The sequence below is a fragment of the Eschrichtius robustus genome, chromosome X (genome assembly GCF_028021215.1).
Source record: "Eschrichtius robustus isolate mEscRob2 chromosome X, mEscRob2.pri, whole genome shotgun sequence".
In the NCBI taxonomy this organism is placed as follows: domain Eukaryota; kingdom Metazoa; phylum Chordata; class Mammalia; order Artiodactyla; family Eschrichtiidae; genus Eschrichtius; species Eschrichtius robustus.
This window is the reverse complement of record NC_090845.1, coordinates 62,348,522-62,373,441: the sequence shown is the minus strand read 5'-3', so window position 1 is coordinate 62,373,441 and position 24,920 is coordinate 62,348,522. Positions and strand designations below refer to the sequence as shown.

Below are 24,920 nucleotides of genomic sequence, written 5' to 3'. Positions count from 1 at the left end.
AAAATGCTTATTCATTCAGTTCAGCAGTATAGTGAGTTACCAGAAACCTGGACTTCTCAGAGTCTTCTCCATGAATTCCTTGAAGGTGAAACCTTTTATAGGAACATGTTTGCAAAAGAATCAGAGTACATGCAGAACTGTCTGTAAATGACAAAAGACTTAAAAATGACCACGGGTAAAGATTTGATGAAAGTTCATAATAATGCAATTGACAAGGAAATTTAGTTATTTCTGAGATATACATTTTAAAGTAATAACTAGGATTATGACTTATAACATTATACCAGAACATATAAGATTTCTAGGAATTTCACGTGATGTCTGGAACATTTATATTAACATATTTCCATACAAATAACCCAAAGAAAGATTAGTATTAGTTTTTTTAAAATTTAATTTTATTTATTTTTTTATACAGCAGCTTATTAGTCATCAATTTTATACACATCAGTGTATACATGTCAATCCCAATCGCCCAATTCATCACACCACCATCCCCACCCCACCGCGGCTTTCCCCCCTTGGTGTCCATACGTTTGTTCTCTACATCTGTGTCTCAACTTCTGCCCTGCAAACCGGTTCATCTGTACCATTTTTCTAGGTTCCACATGCATGTGTTAATATACGATATTTATTTTTCTCTTTCTGACTTACTTCACTCTGTGTGACAGTCTCTGGATCCATCCACGTCTCAACAAATGACTCAATTTCATTCCTTTTTATGGCTGAGTAATATTCCATTGTATATATGTACCACATCTTCTTTATCCATTCGTCTATCGATGGGCATTTAGGTTGCTTCCATGACCTGGCTATTGTAAATAGTGCTGCAGTGAACATTGGGGTGCATGTGTCTTTTTGAATTATGGTTTTCTCTGGGTGTATGCCCAATAGTGGGATTGCTGGATCATATGGTAATTCTATTTTTAGTTTTTTTAAGAAACCTCCATACTGTTCTCCATAGTGGCCATATCAATTTACATTCCCACCACAGTGCAAGAGGTTTCCCTTTTCTCCATACCCTCTCCAGCATTTGTTGTTTGTAGATTTGCTGATGATGGCCATTCTGACTGGCGTGAGGTGATACCTCATTGTAGTTTTGATTTGCATTTCTCTAATAATTAGTGATGTTGAGCATCTTTTCATGTGCTTCTTGGCCATCTGTATGTCTTCTTTGGAGAAATGTCTATTTAGGTCTTCTGCCAGTTTTTGGATTGGGTTGTTTGTTTTTTTAATATTGAGCTGCATGAGCTGTTTATATATTTTGGAGATTAATCCTTGTCCGTTGATTCATTTGCAAATATTTTCTCCCATTCTGAGGGTTGTCTCTTCGTCTTGTTTATGGTTTCCTTTGCTGTGCAAAAGCTTTTAAGTTTCATTAGGTCCCATTTGTTTATTTTTGTTTTTATTTCCATTACTCTAGGAGGTGGATCAAAAAAGATCTTGCTGTGATTTATGTCAAAGAGTGTTCTGCTTATGTTTGCCTCTAAGAGATTTATACTTCCCGGTCTTACATTTAGGTCTCTAATCCATTTTGAGTTTATTTTTGTGTATGGTGTTAGGGAGTGTCCTAATTTCATTCTATTACATGTAGCTGTCCAGTTTTCCCAGCACCACTTATTGAAGAGAGTGTCTTTTCTCAATTGTATATCCTTGCCTCCTTTGTCATACATTAGTTGACCATAGGTGCGTGGGTTTATCTCTGGGCTTTCTATCTTGTTCCGTTGATCTGTGTTTCTGTTTTTGTGCCAGTACCATATTGTCTTGATTACTGTAGCTTTATGGTATAGTCTGAAGTCAGGGAGTCTGATTCCTCCAGCTCCGTTTTTTTCCCTCAAGACTGCTTTGGCTATTTGGGGTCTTTTGGGTCGCCATACAAATTTTAAGATTTTTTGTTCTAGTTCCGTAAAAAATGCCATTGGTAATCTGATAGGGATTGCATTGAATCTGTAGATTGCTTTGGGTAGTATAGTCATTTTCACAACATTGATTCTTCCAATCCAAGAACATGGTATATCTCTCCATCTGTTGGTATCACCTTTAATTTCTTTCATCAGTGTCTTATAGTTTTCTGCTTACAGGTCTTTTGTCTCCCTAGGTAGGTTTATTCCTAGGTATTTTATTCTTTTTGTTGCAGTGGTAAATGGGAGTGTTTCCTTAATTTCTCTTTCAGATTTTTCATCATTAGTGTATAGGAATGCAAGAGATTTCTGTGCATTAATTTTGTATCCTGCAATTTTACCAAATTCATTGATTAGCTCTAGTAATTTTCTAGTGGCATTTTTAGGATTCTCTATGTATAGTATCATGTCATCTGCAAACAGTGACAGTTTTACTTCTTCTCTTCCAATTTGTATTCCTTTTATTTCTTCTTCTTCTCTGATTGCCATGGCTAGGATTTCCAAAATTATGTTGAATAATAGTGGTGAGAGTGGACATCCATGTCTCGTTCCTGATCTTAGAGGAAATGCTTTCAGTTTTTCACCACTGAGAATGATGTTTGCTGTGGGTTTGTCGTATGTGGCCTCTATTATGTCAAGGTTGGTTCCCTCTATGCCCACTTTCTGAAGAGTTTTTATCATAAATGGGTGTTGAATTTTGTCAAAAGCTTTTAATGCATCTATTGAGATGATCATATGGTTTTTATTCTTCAGTTTGTTAATATGGTGTATCACATTGATTGATTTGCATATATTGAAGAATGCTTGCATCCCTGGGATAAATCCCACTTGATCGTGGTGTATGATCCTTTTAATGTGTTGTTGGATTCTGTTTGCTAGTATTTTGTTGAGGATTTTTGCATCTATATTCATCAGTGATACTGGTCTGTAATTGTCTTTTTTTGTAGTATTTTTGTCTGGTTTTGGTATCTGTGTGATGGCGGCCTCATAGAATGAGTTTGGGAGTGTTCCTTCCTCTGCAGTTTTTTGGAAGAGTTTGAGAAGGATACGTGTTAGCTCTTCTCTAAATGTTTGATGGAATTCGCCCGTGAAGCCATCTGGTCCTGGACTTTTGTTTGTTGGAAGATTTTTAATCACACTTTCAATTTCATTATTTGTGATTGGTCTGTTCATATTTTCTATTTCTTCCTGGTTCAGTCTTGGAAGGTTTTACCTTTCTAAGAATTTGTCCATTTCTTCCAGGTTGTCCATTTTATTGGCATAGAGTTGCTTGTAGTAGTCTCTTAGGATGCTTTGTATTTCTGCGGTGTCTGTTGTAACTTCTCCTTTTTCATTTCTCATTTTATTGATTTGAGTCCTCTCCCTCTTTTTCTTGATGAGTCTGGCTAATGGTTTATCAATTTTGTTTATCTTCTCAAAGAACCAGCCTTTAGTTTTATTGATCTTTGCTATTGTTTTCTTTGTTTCTATTTCATTTATTTCTGCTCTGATCTTTATGATTTCTTTCCTTCTGCTAACTTTGGGGTTTTTTTGTCCTCTTTCTCTAGTTCCTTTAGCTGTAAGGTTAGATCATTTATTTGAGATTTTTCTTGTTTGTTGAGGTAGGCTTATATAGCTATAAACTTCCCTCTTAGAACTGCTTTTGCTGCATCCTATAGGTTTTGGATTGTCGTGTTTTTATTGTCATTTGTCTCTAGGTATTTTTTGATTTCCTCTTTGATTTCTTCAGTGATCTCTTGGTTATTTAGTAACATATTGTTTAGCCTCCATGTGTTTGTGTTTTTTACGTTTTTTTCCCTGTAGTTCATTGCTAATCTCATAGCGTTGTGGTCAGAAAAGATGCTTGATATGATTTCAGTTTTCTTAGATTTACTGAGGCTTGATTTGTGACCCAAGATGTGATCTATCCTGGAGAATGTTCCATGCGCACTTGAGAAGAAAGTGTAATCTGCTGTTTTTGGATGGAATCTACTATAAATATCAATTAAATCTGTCTGGTCTGTTGTGTCATTTAAAGCTTGTGTTTCCTTATTTATTATCATTTTTGGATGATCTGTCCATTGGTGTAAGTGAGGTGTTAAAGTCCCCCACTATGATTGTGTTACTGTTGATTTCCTCTTCTATAGCTGTTAGCAGTTGCCTTATGTATTAAGGTGCTCCTATGTTGGGTGCATATGTATTTATAATTGTTATATCTTCCTCTTGGATTGATCCCTTGATCATTATGTAGTGTCCTTCCTTGTCTCTTGTAACATTCTTTTTTTTAAAGTCTAGTTTTATCTGATATGAGTATTGCTACTCCAGCTTTCTTTTGATTTCCATTTGCATGGAATATCTTTTTCCATCCCCTCACTTTCAGTCTGTATGTGTCCCTAGGTCTGAAGTGGGTCTCTTGTAGACAGCATATATATGGGTTTTGTTTTTGTATCCATTCAGCAAGCCTGTGTCTTTTGGTTGGAGCATTTAATCCATTCACGTTTAAGGTAATTATCGATATGTATGTTCCTATGACCATTTTCTTAATTGTTTTGGGTTTGTGTTTGTAGGTCCTTTTCTTCTCTTGTGTTTCCCACTTAGAGAAGTTCCTTTAGCATTTGTTGTAGAGCTGGTTTGGTGGTGCTGAATTCCCTTAGCTTTTGCTTCTCTGTAAAGATTTTGATTTCTCCATCGCATCTGAATGAGATCCTTGCCGGGTAGAGTAATCTTGGTTGTAGGTTCTTCCCTTTCATCACTTTAAGTGTATCATGCTACTCCCTTCTGGCTTGTAGAGTTTCTGCTGAGAAATCAGCTGTTAACCTTATGGGAGTTCCCTTGTATGTTATTTGTCATTTTTCCCTTGCTGCTTTCAATAATTTGTTTTTAATTTTTGCCAATTTGATTACTGTGTGTCTCGGCATGTTTCTCCTTAGGTTTATCCTGTATGGGACTCGCTGTGCTTCCTGGACTTGGGTGGCTATTTCCTTTCCCGTGTTAGGGAAGTTTTCGACTATAATCTCTTCAAATGTTTTCTCTGGTCCTTTCTCTCTCGCTTGTTCTTCTGGGACCCCTATAATGCGAATGTTGTTGCGTTTAATGTTGTCCCAGAGGTCTCTTAGGCTGTCTTCTTTTCTTTTCATTCTTTTTTCTTTATTCTGTTCCACAGCAGTGAATTCCACCATTCTGTCTTCCAGGTCACTTATCCGTTCTTCTGCCTCAGTTTTTCTGCTATTGATTCTTTCTAATGTAGTTTTCATTTCAGTTATTGTATTGTTCATCTCTGTTTGTTTGTTCTTTAATTCTTCTAGGTCTTTGTTAAGCATTTCTTGCATCTTCTCGATCTTTGCCTCCATTCTTTTTCTGAGGTCTTGGATCATCTTCACTATCATTCTGAATTCCTTTTCTGGAAGGTTGCCTATCTCCACTTGATTTAGTTGTTTTTCTGGGGTTTTATCTTGTTCCTTCATCTGGTACATAGCCCTCTGCCTTTTCATCTTGTCTTTCTGTGAGTGTGGTTTTTGTTCCACAGACTGCGGGATTGTAGTTCTTCTTGCTTCTGCTGTATGCCCTCTGGTGGATGAGGCTATCTAAGAGGCTTGTGTAAGTTTCCTCATGGGAGGGACTGGTGGTTGGTAGAGCTGACTGTTGCTCTGGTGGGCAGAGCTCAGTAAAACTTTAATCTGCTTGACTCTTGATGGGTGGGGCTGGGTTCCCTTCCTGTTGATTGTTTGGCCTGAGGCATCCTAACACTGGAGCCTACCTGGGCTCTTTGTTCGGGCTCATGACAGACTCGGGGAGTGCTCACGCCAAGGAGTACTTCCCAGAACTTCTGCTGCCAGTGTCCTTGTCCCCACGGTGCGCCACAGCCACCGCCCGCCTCTGTAGGCGACCCTCCAACACTAGCAGGTAGGTCTGCTTCAGTCTCCCCTGGGGTCACTGCTCCTTCCCCTGGGTCCCGATGTGCACACTACTTTGTGTGTGCCCTCCAAGAGTGGAGTCTCTGTTTCCCCCAGTCCTGTTGAAGTCCTGCAATCAAATCCCACTAGGCTTCAAAGTCTGATTCTCTAGGAATTCCTCCTCCTGTTGCCAGACCCCCAGTTTGGGAAGCCTGACGTGGGGCTCAGAACCTTCACTCCAGTGTGTGGACTTCTGTGGTATAAGTGTTCTCCAGTCTGTGAGTCACCCACCCAGCCGTTAATGGGATTTGATTTTACTGTGATTGCGCCCCTCCTACCATCTCATTGTGGCTTCTCCTTTGTCTTTGGATGTGGGGTGTCTTTTCTGGTGAGTTCCAGTGTCTTCCTGTCAATGATTGTCCAGCAGCTAGTTGTGATTCCGGTGTTCTCACAAGAGGGAGTGAGAGCACATCCTTGTACTCTGCCATCTTGGTTCCTCTCTCTCCTTTTGCTTGTTAAATATAAGCAAATAGGTATTTATTCATATCTCTGCCTGCCCCAAGTTTCTTAGATAATTGGTAGTATTCCATATGTATCCTTTTCTCCACCTTTTTTTTTTACCCAATTTAACATTATATCCTAGAGATCACTCCATAGCAGTATATAGAGATATTCGTTGTTTTTTTTTTTTTTTAGCTACATAGCATTCAATTGGTGCATGTAACTTGTCATATTCAACCAGCCCTCTTTGATGGACATTGGGATGCTGCAATGAATTGCCTTGTGCATATACCTTTTCCTATTTTAAGGCTATTGCTTGTAACCATTTTTGTTTTTACTTCTCACGTTTACTTTCATATATCTTAATCATATGCTTGTATCACTGTATTAGTTTGCTAGGGCTGCCAACAAAATACTATACAGTGGGTGGTCTAAACAATAGAAATTTATTTTCCCACAATTCTGTCCAAGATCACGATCCAAAATCAAGTCCAGGATCAAGGTGTTGGAAGGTTTGTTTTCTCCTGAGGCCTCTCTCCTTGGCTTGCAGATGGCTGCCTTTTCGCTGTGTCCTCATATGGCATTTCCTCTGTGTGGGCACACACCTGGTGTCCCTGTGTGTGTCCAAATTTCTTCTTAAAAGGACACCAGTCAGATTGCATTAGGGCACACCCTAATGGTGTCATTTTAACTTCATCATTTTGTTAAAGGCCCTGTCTTCAAATACAGTCACATTCTGAGGTACTGGGAGCTGGGACTTAAATATATGAATTTTTTTGGGGGGGAAGGGGCGGCACAATTCAGACTACAATAATTAAATCTTGATTTATCAGCTTCATATATGATCTGTTTCTTTCTCCTATGATAGATGAAGATTTATCTCATCATATACTACCTCCCCTACTCCCCCTTTCAGTTTTTGTTATATTATACTGTTTTTAATTTATTTTAATTATTATTTAAATTTAAATTTATTTATTTTAATATATTTAAGTTTTTATTTCTTTCTCCATCAGTTTTGGAGAGTATATCTTTACTTTCATCTTTGTGAGGATATTAGTACCTTTATCATTCTCTCTCCCTTTCCCCACCATTACCCTTCCAACTTCTGTTACCTCTAACATTTGCATTTTTGGCTTTATTGATTTCAAAGAATGGAACCTAAAAGGAGCATTTTATTGATTATGACTACTGTTTAATTCTGTGGATAATAATGGTATTTCTCTTTATGTTTCCATCTACTAGCTGTCTTAATTCTATTTCCTCAGGTATTCTGTTTGTTGAGTGTGATGTCCTTTCATATTATTGGTTTCCCTCAAACATTTGGTGATTCTTGCTCATCTTTGATTTGAGATTCCTTGATAGTCTTCTGTGTCACACTATTTACTGTAACTGAATCCAGTGACTGATGGAGAATTAAGACCAGAGGTTTTGCATTGACCTGTGTTGTCAGCCACCTGGAACTCTGTTTTTCTCTAGCCTAAGGGATTGTACTTACTGTTCCTTTCTGGGGAGGAAGGGAGAATATATCTCTTGGGGATGAAGCCTACTGCGTGATACTCCTCCTGTTCATGCCCAGAATGTTTCCACATTTTGCATTTTTGTGCATTTTAGGATACGGGATTTTGCCTCATTCCATTTGCTGTCTATTTTTCATAGGTTCTTCATAATTTCAGATCAACCGAAAACGCCCCTTATTTTTCAGGATTATTATTAATAAGAAAAATATGTATATTTTTCTTTTATTTCTAGAAAATATATATAAATCCCTAGAAAGGATATATATAATATATATGATATGTATCATAATATATATTTATATGATATTATATATATCCTTTCTAGGGGTTTATAGTATATAAAATTTATAGTATATATTATATACATTTATAGTATATAAAATTTATAGTATATCATAGTATGTACTATATACACATCATTTCTAGGGATTTATAATAGAAGGGGTGGCTGTAGTGTGTGTTCAATCCTCCATCTTGATTCAGTCCTTGTTTACTTCCACAGTATTTGTGCATATTACTTATCAAATATTTATTTAAGTGTCTGTCAGTTATAATACTGTGAGCTTCTTCAGGGTGCCTGGCATGTAAAGGATACATAATAAACATTTGCTGGACTAAGAAAAATTTTATTAGAGACATAATGAAAAACTAGAACCGAGGTATGTTGACTTACAGTCTAGTGCTTATCATATAACTTTCTTCAAGTATGTGAGGCATTGAGTTTTAGAACTTTCTCTTCCTGTCTAAATTATCTCAATGTTTTCTTTTAGTATTTTCTCAGAAGATGTGTTTTCAAGTCTATTAAATTTTTATTATTGCTTTTCTTAAGACCGTTTCTCTTCAGTTATGGAGTTCCGAGCAGAACACAGAACTCTAATAAATGCTGTTAGTTTTTTGTTTTCTGTGGATTACACTACTGAATATGGACAGAGGATTAAATATTTTCTCCAATATAATCCTCAGTCAGTTTGGAAGAGGTGTGAATTTTTAAAAATTATTTTCTAACTTCTTTCTTCCAGATGAATATGAAAACAGGAAAAGGATGGGTGGATGTTGGAAATGCTATGATTGCTGATGAATTTTTTCAAGCTGCCATGGCTGTAAGTTACCATTGATTTTTAGCTGTGGCAGTTATTAGTAACAATTGTGGTTATTCTCATCATTACATTGTATTGTGGTTTATTTTCCAGGGTCTGGAGAAGCTATATGTCATATTAATACAGAGTTGCTCCACTGAGGTCCATGTGACTATGCAGAAGACTGCTACGGAATGGGACGTTTTCAGAGTGCTTGCTTACCAAGCAGAGTCAGTAGGTATCATAGTCACTAGGGCCTCACAGTGGGGCATTTTATATATGTAAATGCAAAAGTGATGACATGTAACCTATTAGAAGAAAGTCAGGTGTCATTGGTCTTTTTTTTTTTTTTTTTTTTTAATTTTTATTTATTTATACTTATTTTTGGCTGTGTTGGGTCTTCGTTTCTGTGCGAGGGCTTTCTCTAGTTGCGGCAAGCGGGGGCCACTCTTCATCGCGGTGCGCGGGCCTCTCACCGTCGCGGCCTCTCGTTGCGGAGCACAGGCTCCAGACGCGCAGGCTCAGTAGCTGTGGCTCACGGGCCTAGTTGCTCGGCGGCATGTGGGATCCTCCCAGACCAGGGCTCGAACCCGCGTCCCCTGCATTGGCAGGCAGATTCTCAACCACTGCGCCACCAGGGAAGCCCCCTGTCATTGGTCTTTTATAGGATATTATATTTGACCTTTTTAATCTCTGTTTTATATCTGAAGGTGACATTACTAATGGTGATTGGTACCTATTGGGGTGGATGAGATTGAAAAGACTTACATAATTAATCATCATTTTCAACCACTGCATGTAATATCTATCATTTATTTGTGGCAGCGGCCTCTACTTGACATACCTGTCTCTGTGAATATCTTACATTCACAGTCTACCTAAAATATTTGCCCAAAAAGAGCCTTCACATTTGCAATTATTCTGGGTTGTTTGCTGATGTTTTCTAAAAGTCTGCTGATGTCAGTGTTCAGAGTTGTACTTTACCTCTGTTTGGCTTGTGGGTTTTCTTCTTTTGTCACCATGCAGTTAGGTGTACATTTTCAGTTGACAAAATGTAAGCTGTGATGAGTTTACTCTCTGAAATTATGTAATTCTAGAAATGAAAGAGGCCTTAAGAATCATCTAGCGTAATCTTATTTTAACTTTTTAACATCTTCATTGAGGAATTTATAATTTGTATACTATAAAATTAACACATTTTAAATGTACAATTCAATGGTTTTAGTACATTCATAGAATTGTACAACCTTCACCACAATCTTAAGTTTAAAACATTTTCATTACCCCAGAAGAAACCCCCTATCCATTAGCAGTCACTCCCTATTCCTCCTGACTCCAGCTCTAGCAACCACTAATATACATTCTGTCTTTATAGATTTACCTGTTCTGGGCATTTCATATAAATGAAATCATACAATATTTGGTCTTTTGTGATTAGCTTCTTTTACTTAGCATGTTTTCAAGGTTCATCTATGTTGTAGCATGTATCAATATTTTTATTACCAAGTAATGTTCTACCGTATGGATATACCAAATTTTGTTTATCCATTCATCTGTTGATGAACATTTGGATTGTTTCCAGTTTGAGGCTATTATGAATAATTCTACTGTGAACATTCATGTACAGATTTTTGTGTGTACATTTTTAAATTTCTCTTGGATATATACCTAGGAGTAGAATTGCTGAATAACATGATTACTCTATGTTTAACCTTTTGTGAAACTGCCAGACTGTTTTCCACAGTGGCTGTACCATTTTACACTTCTGCCACTAGTCTCTGAGGGCTCCAATTTCTGCATATCTAGGAGTTTTATAGATTTAGCACTTACATTTAGGTCTTTGATCCATTTCAAGTTAATTTTCGAGTATGGCATGAGGTGGGAGTCCAACTGCATTCTTTTGCATATAGCTATCCACTTGTCCCAGCACCATTTATTGAAAAGACTATTCTTTCCCCATTGAATGGTCTTAGCACTCTTGTCAAAAATTAATTGATCCTGGCGAGGCGCTGGAACTCTTATTTGAATTTGTGGCGTGGAGAGTTCATGAGGTGGTATTATCCCGATTTTACGAATGAGGAGCCTGAAGCTCAGACAGAATGCCCTAAAACCAACAACACATTGAGTAAATAATACTTAAATAAGAAGACTACTAGAGGAGACCTTCAAGATGGCAGAGGAGTAAGACGTGGAGATCACCTTCCTCCCCACAAATACAGCAGAAGTACATCTACATGAGGAACAACTCCTACAGAACACCTACTGAATGCTGGCAGAAGACTTCAAACTTCCCAAAAGGAAAGAAACTCCCCACGTACCTGGGTGGGGCAAAAGAAAAAAGAAAAAACAGAGACAAAAGAATAAGGATGGGACCTGGACCTCTGGGAGGGAGCTGTGAAGGAGGAAAAGGTTCCACACACTAGGAAGCCCCTTCACTGGCGGAGACAGCAGGTGGCCGGGGGCAAGGATCGGGGCCACGGAGGAGAACGCAGCAACAGGGGTGCAGAGGGCAAAGCAGAGAGATTCCTGCACAGAGGCTCAGTGCCGACCAGCACTCACCAGCCCGAGAGGCTTGTCTGTTCACCTGCCGGGACGGGCAGGGTCTGGGAGCTGAGGCTCCGGCTTCGGAGGACAGATCCCAGGGAGAGGACTGGGGTTGGCTGCGTGAACACAGCCTGAAGGGGGCTAGTGCGCCACAGCTAGCCAGGAGGGAGTCCAGGAAAAAGTCTGTAACTGCCTAAGAGGAAAGAGATCATTGTTTTGGGGTGCACGAGGAGAGGGGATTCAGAGCACCGCCTAAACAAACTCGAAAGACGGGCGTGAGCTGCGGCTATCAGCGCGGGCACCAGAGATGGGCATGAAACGCTAAGGCTGCTGCTGCAGCCACCAAGAAGCCAGTGTGCAAGCACAGGTCACTATCCACACCTCCCCTCCTGGGAGCCTGTGCAGCCCGCCACTGCCAGGGTCCCGTGATCCTGGGACAACTTCCCTGAGAGAACACATGGCGTGCCTCAGGCTGTTGCAACATCGTGTTGACCTCTGCTGCCGCAGGATCACCCCACATTCCATACCCCTCCCTCCCCCCAGCCTGAGTGAGCCAGAGCCCCCTAATCAGCTGAGCCTTTAACCCCGTCCTGTCTGAGCAAAGAACAGACACCCTCAGGCGACCTACATGCAGAGGCGGGTCCAAATCCAAAGCTGAACCCCAGGAGCTGTGTGAACAAAGAAGAGAAAGGGAAATTTCTCCCAGCAGCCTCAGGAGCAGCAGATTAAATCTCCACAATAAACTTGATGTACGCTGCATCTGTGGAATACCTGAAGAGACAATGAATCATCCCAAAATTGAGGAGGTGGACTTTGGGAGCAAATGTAGACTTGAGGTTTGCTTTCTGCATCTAATTTGTATCTGGTTTTATGTTTATCTTAGTTTAGTATTTAGTTTATTATGATTAGTAGATTTATTTATTGATTTGTTTGTTCTCTTCCTTTTTCTTTTCTTAATCTATATAGATACATACATTTTTCCTTTTTCTCTTGTGGTGAGTGTGTATGTGTATGCTTCTTTTTGTGATATTTTTCTGTATAGCTTTGCTTTTACCGTTTGTCCTAGGGTTCTGTTTGTCTGTTTTTTTCCTTTTTTTTTTTTTAGTAGAGGTTTTAGTGCTTGTTATCATTGGTGGATTTGTTTTTTCGGTTTGGTTGCTCTCTTCTTTCTTTCTTTTTTTCTCCCTTTGATTCTGAGCCATGCGGCTGACAGGGTCTTGGTGTTCTGGCCGGGTGTCAGGCCTCTGCCTTTGAGGTGGGAGAGCCAAGTTCAGGACATTGGTCCACCAGAGACCTCCCGGCTCCACGAAATGTCAAACGGCGAGAGCTCTCCCGGAGATCTCCATCTCGACGATAAGACCCAGGTCCACTCAACGACCAGCAAGCTACAATGCTGGACACCCTATGCCAAGCAACTAGCAAGACAGGAACACAACCCCACCCAGTAGCGGAGAGGCTACCTAAAATCATAATAACATCACAGACACCCCAAAACACACCACTGGTCACGGTCCTGGCCAGCAGAAAGACAAGATCCAGCCTCATCCACCAGAACACAGACACCAGTCCCCTCCATCAGGAAGCCTACACAACCCACTAAACCAACCTTAGCCACTGGGGGCAGACACCAAAAACAACGGGAACTATGAACCTGCAGCCTGCGAAAAGGAGACCCCAAACACAGTAAGTTAAGCAAAATGAGGAGACAGAGAACCACATAGCAGATGAAGGAGCAAGGCAAAAACCCATCAGACCAAACAAATGAAGAGGAAATAGGCAGTCTACCTGAAAAATAATTCAAAATAGTGACAGTAAAGATGATCCAAAATCTTGGAAATAGAATGGAGAAAATACAAGAAACTTTTAACGAGGACCTAGAAGAACTAAAGAGTAAACAAACAATGATGAACAACACACTAAATGAAATTAGAAATTCTCTAGAAGGGATCAATAGCAGAACAACTGAAGCAGAAGAACGGATAATTGACCTGGAAGATAAAATAGTGGAAATAACTACCACAGAGCAGAATAAAGAAAAAAGAATGAAAAGAATTGAGGACAGTCTCAGAGACCTCTGGGACAACATTAAACACACCAACGTTCAAATAATAGGGATCCCAGAAGAAGAAGAGAAAAAGAAAGGGACTGAGAAAATATTCAAAGAGATTATAGTTGAAAACTTCCCTAACATGGGAAAGGAAATAGTTAATCAAGTCCACGAAGCGCAGAGGATCCCATGCACAATAAATCCAAGGAGAAACACGCCAAGACACATACTAATCAAAGTATCAAAAATTAAATACAAAGAAAAAAAATTAAAAGCAGCAAGGGAAAAACAGCAAATAACATACAAGGGAATCCCCATAAGGTTAACAGCTGATCTATCAGCAGAAACTCTGCAAGCCAGAAAGGAGTGGCAGGACATATTTAAAGTGATGAAAGGGAAAAACCTACAACCAAGATTACTCTAGCCAGCAAGGATCATATTCAGATTTGATGGAGAAATTAAAACCTTTACAGACAAGCAAAAGCTAAGAGAATTCAGCACCACTAAGCCAGCTTTACAACAAATTCTAAAGGAACTTCTCTAAGCAGGAAACACAAGAGAAGGAAAAGACCTACAATAACACACCCAAAACAACTAAAAATGATAATAGGAACATACATATCGATAACTACCTTACACGTAAATGGGTTAAGTGCTCCAACCAAAAGACATAGACTGGCTGAATGGATACAAAAACAAGACCCGTATATATGCTGTCTACAAGAGACCCACTTCAGACCTAGGGACACATACAGACTGAAAGTGAGGGGATGGAAGAAGATATTCCATGCAAATGGAAATCAAAAGAAAGCTGGAGTAGCAATTCTCATATCAGACAAAAGAAACATTAAAATAAAGAGTATTACAAGAAACAAAGAAGGACACTATATAATGATCAAGGGATCAATCCAAGAAGAAGATATAACAATTGTAAATATTTATGCACCCAACATAGGAGCACCTCAATACATAAGGCAAATGCTAACAGCCATATAATGGGAAATCGACAGTAACACAATCATAGTAGGGGACTTTGACACCCCACTTTCACCAATGGGCAGATTATCCAAAATGAAAATAAATAAGGAAACACAAGCTTTAAGTGATTAATTAAACAAGATGGACTTATTTGAAGTTTATAGGAAATTCCAACCAAAAACAACAGAATACAGTTTCTTCTAAAGTACTCATGGAACATTCTCCAGGGTATATCATATCTTGGGTCACAAATCAAGCCTTGGTAAATTTAAGAAAATTGAAATCATATCAAGTATCTTTTCCGACCACAGTGCTATGAGACTAGGTATCATTTACGGGAAAAAATCTGTAAAAAATACAAACGCACGGAGGCCAAAGAATCCACTACTAAATAACCAAGGGATCACTGAAGAAATCAAAGAGGAAATCAAAAAATACCCAGAAACCAATGACAATGAAAACAGGACGACCCAAAACCTATGACATGCAGCAAAAGCAGTTCTAAGAGGGAAGTTTATAGCAATACAGTCCTACCTCAAGAAACAAGAAACATCTCAAACAACCTAACCTTTCACCTAAAGCAATTAGAGAAAGAAGAAGAAAAAACACCCAAATTTAGTAGATGGAAAGAAATCATAAAGGTCAGGTCAGAAATAAATGAAAAAGAAATGAGGGAAACAGTAGCAAAGTTCAATAAAACTAAAAGCTGGTTCTTTGAGAAGATAAAGAAAATTAATAAACCATTAGGCAGACTCATCAAGAAAAAAAGGGAGACGACTCAAATCAATAGAATTAGATATGAAAAAGGAGAAGTAACAACTGACACTGCAGAAATACAAAGGATCGTGAGAGATTAGTACAAGCAACTATATGCCAGTAAAATTGACAAACTGGATGAAAGGGACGAATTCTTAGAAAAGCACAACCTTCTGGGACTGAACCAGGAAGAAATAGAAAATGTAAACAGACCAATCACAAGCACTGAAATTGAAACTGATTAAAAATCTTTGAACAAACAAAAGCCCAGGACGAGATGACCTGACAGGCGAATTCTATCAAAAATTTAGAGAAGAGCTAACACCTATCCTTCTCAAACTCTTCCAAAATATAGCATAGGGAAAAACACTCCCAAACTCATTCTATGAGCCCGCCATCACCCTGATACCAAAACCAGACAAAGACGTCACAAAGAAAGAAAACTACAGGCCAATATCACTGATGAACATAGATGCAAAAATCCTTAACAAAATACTAGCAAACAGAATCCAACAGCACATGAAAAGGATCATACACCATGATCAAGTGGGGTTTATCCCAGGTATGCAAGGATTCTTCATTGTATGCAAATCAATCAATGTGATAAACCGTATTAACAAACTGAAGGAGAAAATCCATATGATAATCTCAATAGATGCAGAAAAAGCTTTTGACAAAATTCAGCACCCATTTATGATAAAAACCCTCCAGAAAGTGGGCATAGAGGGAACTTACCTCAATGTAATAAAGGCCATATAAGACAAACCCGTAGCCAACATCATTCTCAGTGGTGAAAAACTGAAACCATTTCCACTAAGATCAGGAACAAGACAAGGCTGTCCACTCTCACCACTATTATTCAACATAGTTTTGGAAGTCTTAGCCACAGCACTCAGAGAAGAAAAAGAAATAAAATGAATCCAAATCAGAAGAGAAGAAGTAAAGCTGTCACTGTTTGCAGATGACATGATACTATGCAAAGAGAATCCTAAAGACGCTTCCTGAAAACTACTAGAGCTAATCAATGAATTTGGTAAAGTAGCAGGATACAAAATTAAGGCAGAGAAATCTCTTGCATTCCTATACACTAAGGAAGAAAAATCTGAAATAGAAATTAATGAAACACTCCCATTTACCACTGCAACAAAAAGAATAAAATAGCTAGGAGTAAACCTACCTAAGGAGACAAAAGACCTGTATGTAGAAAACTATAAGACACTCTGGAAAAAAATTAAAGATGATACAAATAGATGGAGAGATATACCATGTACTTGGATTGGAAAAATCAACATTGTGAAAATGACTATACTACCTACCCTAAGCAATCTCTACAGATTCAGTGCAATCCCTCTCAAGCTCCCAATGGTATTTATCACAGAACTAGAACAAAAAATTTCACAATTTGTAGGGGAACACAAAAGACCCTGATTAGCCAAAGGAATCTTGAGAAAGAAAAACAAAGCTGTAGGAATCAGGCTTCTGGTCTTCAGACTATACTACAAAGCTACAGTAATCAAGACAGTATGGTACTGGCACAAAAACAAATATAGATCAGTGGAACAGGATAGAAAGCCCAGAGATAAACCCACGCACATATGGTCACCTTATTTTTGATAAAGGAGGCAAGAATATACAGTGGAGAAAAGACAGCCTATTCAATAAGTGGTGCTGGGAAAACTGGACCGCTACACATAAAAGAATGAAATTAGAACACTCCCCAACACCATGCACAAAAATAAACTCAAAATGGATTAAAGATCTAAATATAAGGCCAGACACTATCAAACTCTTAGAGGAAAACATAGGCAAAACACTCTATGACATAAAGATCCTTTTTGGCCCACCTCCTTGAGAAATGGAAATAAAAACAAAAATAAACAAAGGAGACCTAATGAAACTTAAAATCTTTTGCACAGCAAAGGAAAACATAAACAAGATGAAAAGAAAACCCTCAGATTGGGAGAAAATACTTGCAAACGAAGCAACTGACAAAGGATTAATCTCCCCAATTTACAAGCATCTCATGCAGCTCAATATCAAAAAGACAAACAACCCAATCCCAAAATGGGCAGAAGACCTAAACAGACATTTGTCCAAAGAAGATATACAGATTTCCAACAAACACATGAAAGGATGCTCAACATCAGTAATCATTAGAGAAATGCAAATCAAAAGTACACTGAGGTATCACCTCACACCACTCAGAATAGCCATCATCAAAAAATCTGCAGACAGTAAATGCTGGAGAGGGTGTGGAGAAAAGGGATCCCTGTTGCACTGTTGGTGGGAATGTAAATTGATACAACCACTAGGGAGGACAGTATGGAGGTTCCTTAAAAAACTAAAAATAGAACTACCATACAACCCAGGAATCCCTCTACTGGGCATATACCCTGAGAAAAGCATAATTCAAAAAGAGTCATGTACCACAATGTTCATTGCAGCTCTATTTACAATAGCCAGGACATTGAAGCAACCTAAGTGTCAGTCGACAGATGAATGGATAAAGAAGATGTGGCAAATATATACAATGTAATATTACTCAGCCATAAAAAGAAACGAAATTGAGTTATTTGTAGTGAGGTGGATGGACCTAGAGTGTGTCATCCAGAGCGAAGTAAGTCAGAAAGAGAAAAACAAATACCGTATGCTTACACATATATATGGAATCTAAAAAAAAAAAAGGTCTGAAGAACCTAGGGGCAGGGCAAGAATAAAGATGCAGACATAGAGAATGGACTTAGGACACAGGGAGGGGAAACTGTAAGCTGGGAGGAAGTGAGAGTGTGAGAGAGTGGCATTGACATATATACACTACCAAATGTAAAATAGATAGCTAGTGGGAAGCAGCCACATAGCTCAGGGAGATCAGCTTGGTGCTTTGTGATCACCTAGAGGGGTGGGATAGGGAGGTTGGGAGGGAAACGCAAGAGGGACGAGATATGGGAATGTATTTATATGTGTAGCTGATTCATTTTGTTATAAAGCAGAAAGTAACACACCATTGTAAAGCAATTATACTCCAATAAAGATGTTAAAAAAAGAGCCAAAAAAAGGCTATAATTTTTAGATCTGTGTCAACTAAACATAGGAAGAATAGTTACAATAATATTATCTTTGAAACTAAAAATCAAGTTTAATGATCTAGAGAACAAATTAAATTAAATTGATCTAATTTGGCCATTGTTTTTAAAAATTTTACCTCTATATCAGTCTGGGATTGCACTGCCTTTCCGATTCAAAAAGGCTATTCCAACCAAGAGCCTTCTGATGAGGAAATGACACAGGGATTGGAGTGTAATAAAATACCAAGTGTGTTATTTTGAATTATTCTCATGCTTGAGAACACAAATACCTTAAGCTTTGATAAAATGGTGCAATTTTATATTTTCCATTTGAGTACCTTAAAACGTTCATCGTCTTTTAATGAAACTACAGGGGGCAAGAGCAGAGATGAAAAGATGTAGTACTGTAAAAGGGATGGCTGTTAGCTTCTAGTACTTGAGTGAAGACACTACAATAAAGTAAGATGGAGTGCAGCAACAAGTTTTGTGCCTTGAAGCTTCCTCTTCTCTGTGGCAGTAATTTGGAGTTAATTTGTGCAGCTTCTCAATAAAAGACTTAGTGTTTAAAAAAAAATTAATTGATCCTAAATGTGAGGGTTTATTTCTGGACTCCTGATTCTGTTCCATTGATCTATATGTTTGTCCTTTTACCAGTGCCACACTGTCTTGATTACAGTAGCTATGTAGTCAGTTTTGAAAACAGGAAGTGTGAGTTTCCAGCTTTGTTATTTTTCAAGATTATTCGGCTCTTCTGGGTCTCTTGCATTTCCATATGAACTTTAGGATATGCTTGTCAAGTTTTGCCACAAATCAGCTGGGATCCTGATAGGAATAGCATTCAATCTGTGGATCAATTTGAGGAGTATTGCTATCTTAATCATGTTAAGTATTCTGATCCATGAATATGAGATATCTACCCATTTTCTTAGGTTTTGTTTAATTCCTTCTCATTTTTTCAATGATGAAACAGGTTCAGAGAGAAGGTGTTAGTTAGTTGAAGATCTAAGACCAGAACCAAGATTTTCTGACTGTTAGTCTAACGCTCCCTACCCTACAACTTAGGTTGACTATTTAAAAAGAGAGCCCCTTGTGGTAATTTTGTCTTGCCTTGTAATGTTAATATCCTTTGTGGGCTACTTTAATGCAACTACTATAAAAAACTGATATGAAGTCCAGCAGGGCTTGGTCTTGTATCTTAACTATTACACCAACTTGCTGTATGACCTTGGGCTGTTAAACTCTGCAAGCCTATAAAATTCCAATATTTAAGAAACCAACTCCCTATATAATACACTGTGTCAGGGGTACATTTGGCTTGATAGCAGTTCACGTGAGAAAAAACCTGAGTGCTTTATTTAATTTTTTTATTGACATATAGTTGATGTACAATATTATATGTTACATGTGTGCAATATAATGATTGACAATTTTTAAGGTTATACTCCAATTATAGTTATAAAATATTGGCTATATTCCCGTGTTACACGATACATCCTTTGGCTTATTTTATACATAATAGTTGTTTTTCTCTTTTTAAAAAAAATTTTTTTTAAACATTTTTATTGGAGTATAATTGCTTTACAATGGTGTGTTAGTTTCTGCTTTATAACACAGTGAATCAGTTATACATATACATATATCGCCATATCTTTTCCCTCTTGTGTCTCCCTCCCTGCCACGCTCCCTATCCCACCCTTCTAGCTGGTCACAAAGCACCGAGCTGATCTCCCTGTGCTATGCGACTGCTTCCCACTAGCTATCGATTTTACATTTGGTAGTGTATATATGTCCATGTACACACTACCACTCTCTCACTTTGTCCCAGCTTACCCTTCCCCCCCTCCCCGTGTCCTCAAGTCCATTCTCTAGTAGGTCTGCGTCTTTATTCCCATCTTGCCCCTAGGTTCTTCATGAAAATTTTTTTTTTAGGTTCCATATATATGTGTTAGCATACAGTATTTGTTTTTCTCTTTCTGAGTTACTTCACTCTGGATGACAGACTCTAGGTCCATCCACCTCACTACAAATAACTCAATTTCGTTTCTTTTTATGGCTGAGTAATATTCCATTGTATATATGTGCCGCATCTTCTTTATCTATTCATGTCATGAACATTGTGGTACATGACTCTTTTTGAATTATGGTTTTCTCAGGGTATATGCCCAGTAATTGGATTGCTGGGTTGTGTGGTAGTTCTATTTGTAGTTTTTTTAAGGAACCTCCATATGTTCTCCATAGTGGCTGTATCAATTTATATTCCCACCAACAGTGCAAGAGGGTTCCCTTTTCTCCACACCCTCTCCAGCATTTATTGTTTGTAGATTTTTTGATGATGGCCATTCTGACCGCTGTGAGATGATATCGCATTGTAGTTTTGATTTGCATTTCTCTAATGGTTAATGATGTTGAGCATTCTTTCAGATGTTTGTTGGCAATCTGTATATCTTCTTTGGAGAAATGTCTGTTTAGGTCTTCTGCCCATTTTTGGATTGGGTTGTTTGTTTTTTTGATATTGAGCTGCATGAGCTGCTTGTAAATTGTGGAGATTAATCCTTTGTCAGTTGCTTCGTTTGCAAATATTTTCTCCCATTCTGAGGGTTGTCTTTTTGTCTTGTTTATGGTTTCCTTTGCTGTGCAAAAGCTGTTAAGTTTCATTAGGTCCCATTTGTTTATTTTTGTTTTTATTTCCATTTCTCAAGGAGGTGGACCAAAAAGGATCTTGCTGTGATTTATGGCATAGAGTGTTCTGCCTATGTTTTCCTCTAAGAGTTTGATAGTGTCTGGCCTTACATTTAGGTCTTTAATCCATTTTGAGTTTATTTTTGTGTATGGTGTTAGGGAGTGTTCTAATTTCATTCTTTTACATGTAGCTGTCCAGTTTTTTAGTTTTATGGTTTTTATTCTTCAGTTTGTTAATATGGTGTATCACATTGATTGATTTGCGTATATTGAAGAATCCTTGCATACCTGGGATAAACCCCACTTGATCGTGGTGTATGATCCCTTTAATGTGCTGTTGGATTCCGTTTGCTTGTATTTTATTGAGGATTTTTGCATCTATGTTCATCAGTGATATTGGTCTGTAGTTTTCTTTTTTTGTGACATCTTTGCCTGGTTTTGGTATCAGGGTGATGCTGGCCTCGTAGAATGAGTTGGGGAGTGTTCCTCCCTCTGCAATATTTTGGAAGAGTTTGAGAAGGATAGGTGTTAGCTCTTCTGTAAATGTTTGATAGAATTCGCCTGTGAAGCCATCTGGTCCTGGGCTTTTGTTTGTTGGAAGATTTTTAATCACAGTCTCAATTTCAGTGCTTGTGATTGGTCTGTTCGTATTTTCCATTTCTTCCTGGTTCAGTCTCATAAGGTTGTGCATTTCTAAGAATTTGTCCATTTCTTCCAGGTTGTCCATTTTATTGGCATATTGTTGCTTGTAGTAATCTCTCATGATCGTTTGTATTTCTGCAGTGTCAGTTGTTACTTCTCCTTTTTCATTTCCAATTCTATTGATTTGAGTCTTCTCCCTTTTTTGCTTGATGAGTCTGGCTAATGGTTTATCAATTTTGATTATTTTCTCAAAGAACCAGCTTTTAGTTTTATTGATCTCTGCTATCGTTTCTTTCATTTCTTTTTCATTTACTTCTGATCTGATCTTTATGATTTCTTTCCTTCTGCTAACTTTGGGGGTTTTTTGTTCTTCTTTCTGTAATGGCTTCAGGTGTAAGGTTAGGTTGTTTATTTGAGATGTTTCTTGTTTCTTCATGTAGGATTGTATTGCTATAAACTTCCCTGTTAGAACTGTTTTGGCTGCATCCCATAGGTTTTGGGTCGTCGTGTTTTCATTGTCATTTGTTTGTAGGTATTTCTTGATTTCCTCTTTGATTTCTTCAGTGATCTCTTGGTTATTAGGTAGTGTATTGTTTAGCCTCCATGTGTTTGTATTTCTTATAGATTTTTTTCCTGTAATTGATATCTAGTCTTATAGCGTTGTCGTCAGAAAAGATACTTGATACGATTTCAATTTTCTTAAATTTACCAAGGCTTGATTTGTCACCGAAGATATGATCTATACTGGAGAATGTTCCATGAGCACTTGAGAAGAACGTGTATTCTGTTGTTTTCAGATGGAATGTCCTATAAATATCAGTTAATTCCATCTTGTTTAATGTATCATTTAAAGCTTGTGTTTCCTTATTTATTTTCCTCTTGGATGATCTGTCCATTGGTGAAAGTGGGGTGTTAGAGTCCCCTACTATGATGGTGTTGCTGTCGATTTCCCCTTTTATGGCTGTTAGTATTTGCCTTATGTATTGAGGTGCTCCTATGTTGGGTGCATAAATATTTACAATTGTTATATCTTCTTCTTGGATTGTTCCCTTGATCATTATGTAGTGTCCTTCTTTGTCTCTTGTAATAGTCTTTGTTTTAAAGTCTATTTTGTCTGATATGAGAATTGCTACTCCAGCTTTCTTTTGATTTCCAATTGCATGGAATATCTTTTTCCATCCCCTCACTTTCAGTCTGTATGTGTCCCTAGGTCTGAAGTAGTTCTCTTGTAGACAGCATATATACGGGTCTTATTTTTGTATCCATTCAGCCAGTCTGTGTCTTTTTGTTGGAGCATTTAATCCATTTACATTTAAGGTAATTATCAATATGTATGTTCCTATTACCATTTTCTTAATTGTTTTGGGTTTGTTATTGTAGGTCTTTTCCTTCTCTTGTGTTTCCTGCCTAGAGATGTTCCTTTAGCATTTGTTGTAAAGCTCGTTTGGTGGTGCTGAATTTTCTTAGCTTTTGCTTGTCTCTAAAGGTTTTAGTTTCTGCATCAAATCTGAATGAGAGTCTTGCTGGGTAGAGTAATCTTGGTTGTAGGTTTCCCCCTTTCATCACTTTAAATATGTCCTACCCCTCCCTTCTGGCTTGCAGAGTTTGTGCTGAAAGATCAGCTGTTAACCTTATCGGGATTCCCTTGTATGTTATTTGTTGTTTTTCCCTTGCTGCTTTTAATATTTTTTCTTTAATTTAATTTTTGATAGTTTGATTCATATGTGCCTTGGTGTGTTTCTCCCTGGATTTATCCTGTATGGGAGTCTCTGTGCTTCCTGGACTTGATTAACTATTTACTTTCCCATATTAGGGAAGTTTTCAACTCTAATCTCTTTAAATATTTTCTCCGTCCCTTTCTTTTTCTCCTCTTCTTCTGGGACCCCTATAATTCCAATGTTGGTGCATTTAATGTTGTCCCAGAGGTCTCTGAGACTGTCCTCAATTCCTTTCATTCCTTCTTCTTTATTCTGGTCTGCAGTAGTTATTTCCACTATTTTATCTTCCAGGTCACTTATCCGTTCTCCTGCCTCAGTTATTCTGCTATTGATCCCTTCTAGAGAATTTTTAATTTCATTTATTGTGTTGTTCATCACTGTCTGTTTGCTCTTTAGTTCTTCTAGGTCCTTGTTAAACGTTTCGTGTATTTTCTCCATTCTATTTCCAAGAGTTTGGATCATCTTTAATATCATTATTCTGAATTCTTTTTCAGGTAGCCTGCCTATTTCCTCTTCATTAGGTCTGGTGGGTTTTTACCTTGCTCCTTCATCTGCTGTGTGTTTCTCTGCCTTCTCATTTTGCTTAACTTACTGTATTTGGGGGTCTCCTTTTCACAGGCTGCAGGTTCGTAGTTCCCGTTGTTTTTGGTGTCTGCCCCCAGTGGCTAAGGTTGGTTCCGTGGGTTGCGTAGGCCTCCTGGTGGAGGGGACTGGTGTCTGTGTTCTGGTGGATGAGCCTGGATCCTGTCTTTCTGATGGCAGGTCCACGTCTGGTGGTGTGTTTTGGGGTGTCTGTGACCTTATTATGATTTTAGGCAGCCTGTCTGCTACTGGGTGGGGTTGTGTTCCTGCCTTTCTAGTTGTTTGGCATAGGGTGTCAAGCACTGTAGCTTGCTCTTCGTTGAGTGGAGCTGGGTCTTGGCGTTGAGATGGAGATCTCTGGGAGATTTTCACCATTTGATATTACATGGAGCTGGGAGGTCTCTGGTGGACCAATGTCCGGAACTTGGCTCTCCTACCTCAGAGGCACAACCCTGACCCCTGGCTGGAGCACCAAGATCCTGTCATCCACATTGCTCAGAATAAAAGGGAGAAAAAAAGAAGGAAAGAAAGGAAAAGATAAAATAAAATATAATAAAATTAAAATGTTATTAAAAGAACAACATATGATTATTAAAAATTTTTTTAAAGTAATTAAAAAGAACGAAGGAAAGAAGAGAACAACCAAACCAAATAACAAGTCCACCAATGATAACAAGCGTTGAAAAGTATACTAAAAAAACAAAGAACGAACAGACAGAACCCTAGGACAAATGGTAAAAGCAAAGCTATACAGACAAAATCACACACAGAAGCATACACATACACACTCACAAAAACAGAAAAAGGGGAAAAAAATATATATCGTTGCTCCCAAAGTCCACCTCCTCAATTTGGGATGGTTCATTGTCTATTCAGGTATTCCACAGATGTAGGGTACAGCAAGTTGGTTGTGAACATTTAATCCGCTGCTCCTGAGGCTGCTGGGAGAAATTTCCCTTTTTCTTCTTTGTTCACACAGCTCCTGGGGTCAGCTTTGGATTTGGCCCTGCCTCTGCGTGTAGGTTGCCTGACGGCGTCT

At 38.3% G+C, this 24,920-nt stretch overlaps 1 protein-coding gene across 1 annotated transcript in view; it reads left to right on the top strand.

Annotated features, from left to right (window-relative positions):
- TEX11 (testis expressed 11) overlaps positions 1–24,920 on the top strand; it is a 375,812-nt gene that overhangs the window by 43,102 nt on the left and 307,790 nt on the right. The window contains exons 6-7 of the mRNA XM_068533357.1: positions 8,814–8,894; positions 8,985–9,104. Of these exons, the coding sequence (XP_068389458.1) occupies positions 8,814–8,894; positions 8,985–9,104 (201 nt within the window). The remainder of the gene's footprint in view (positions 1–8,813; positions 8,895–8,984; positions 9,105–24,920) is intronic.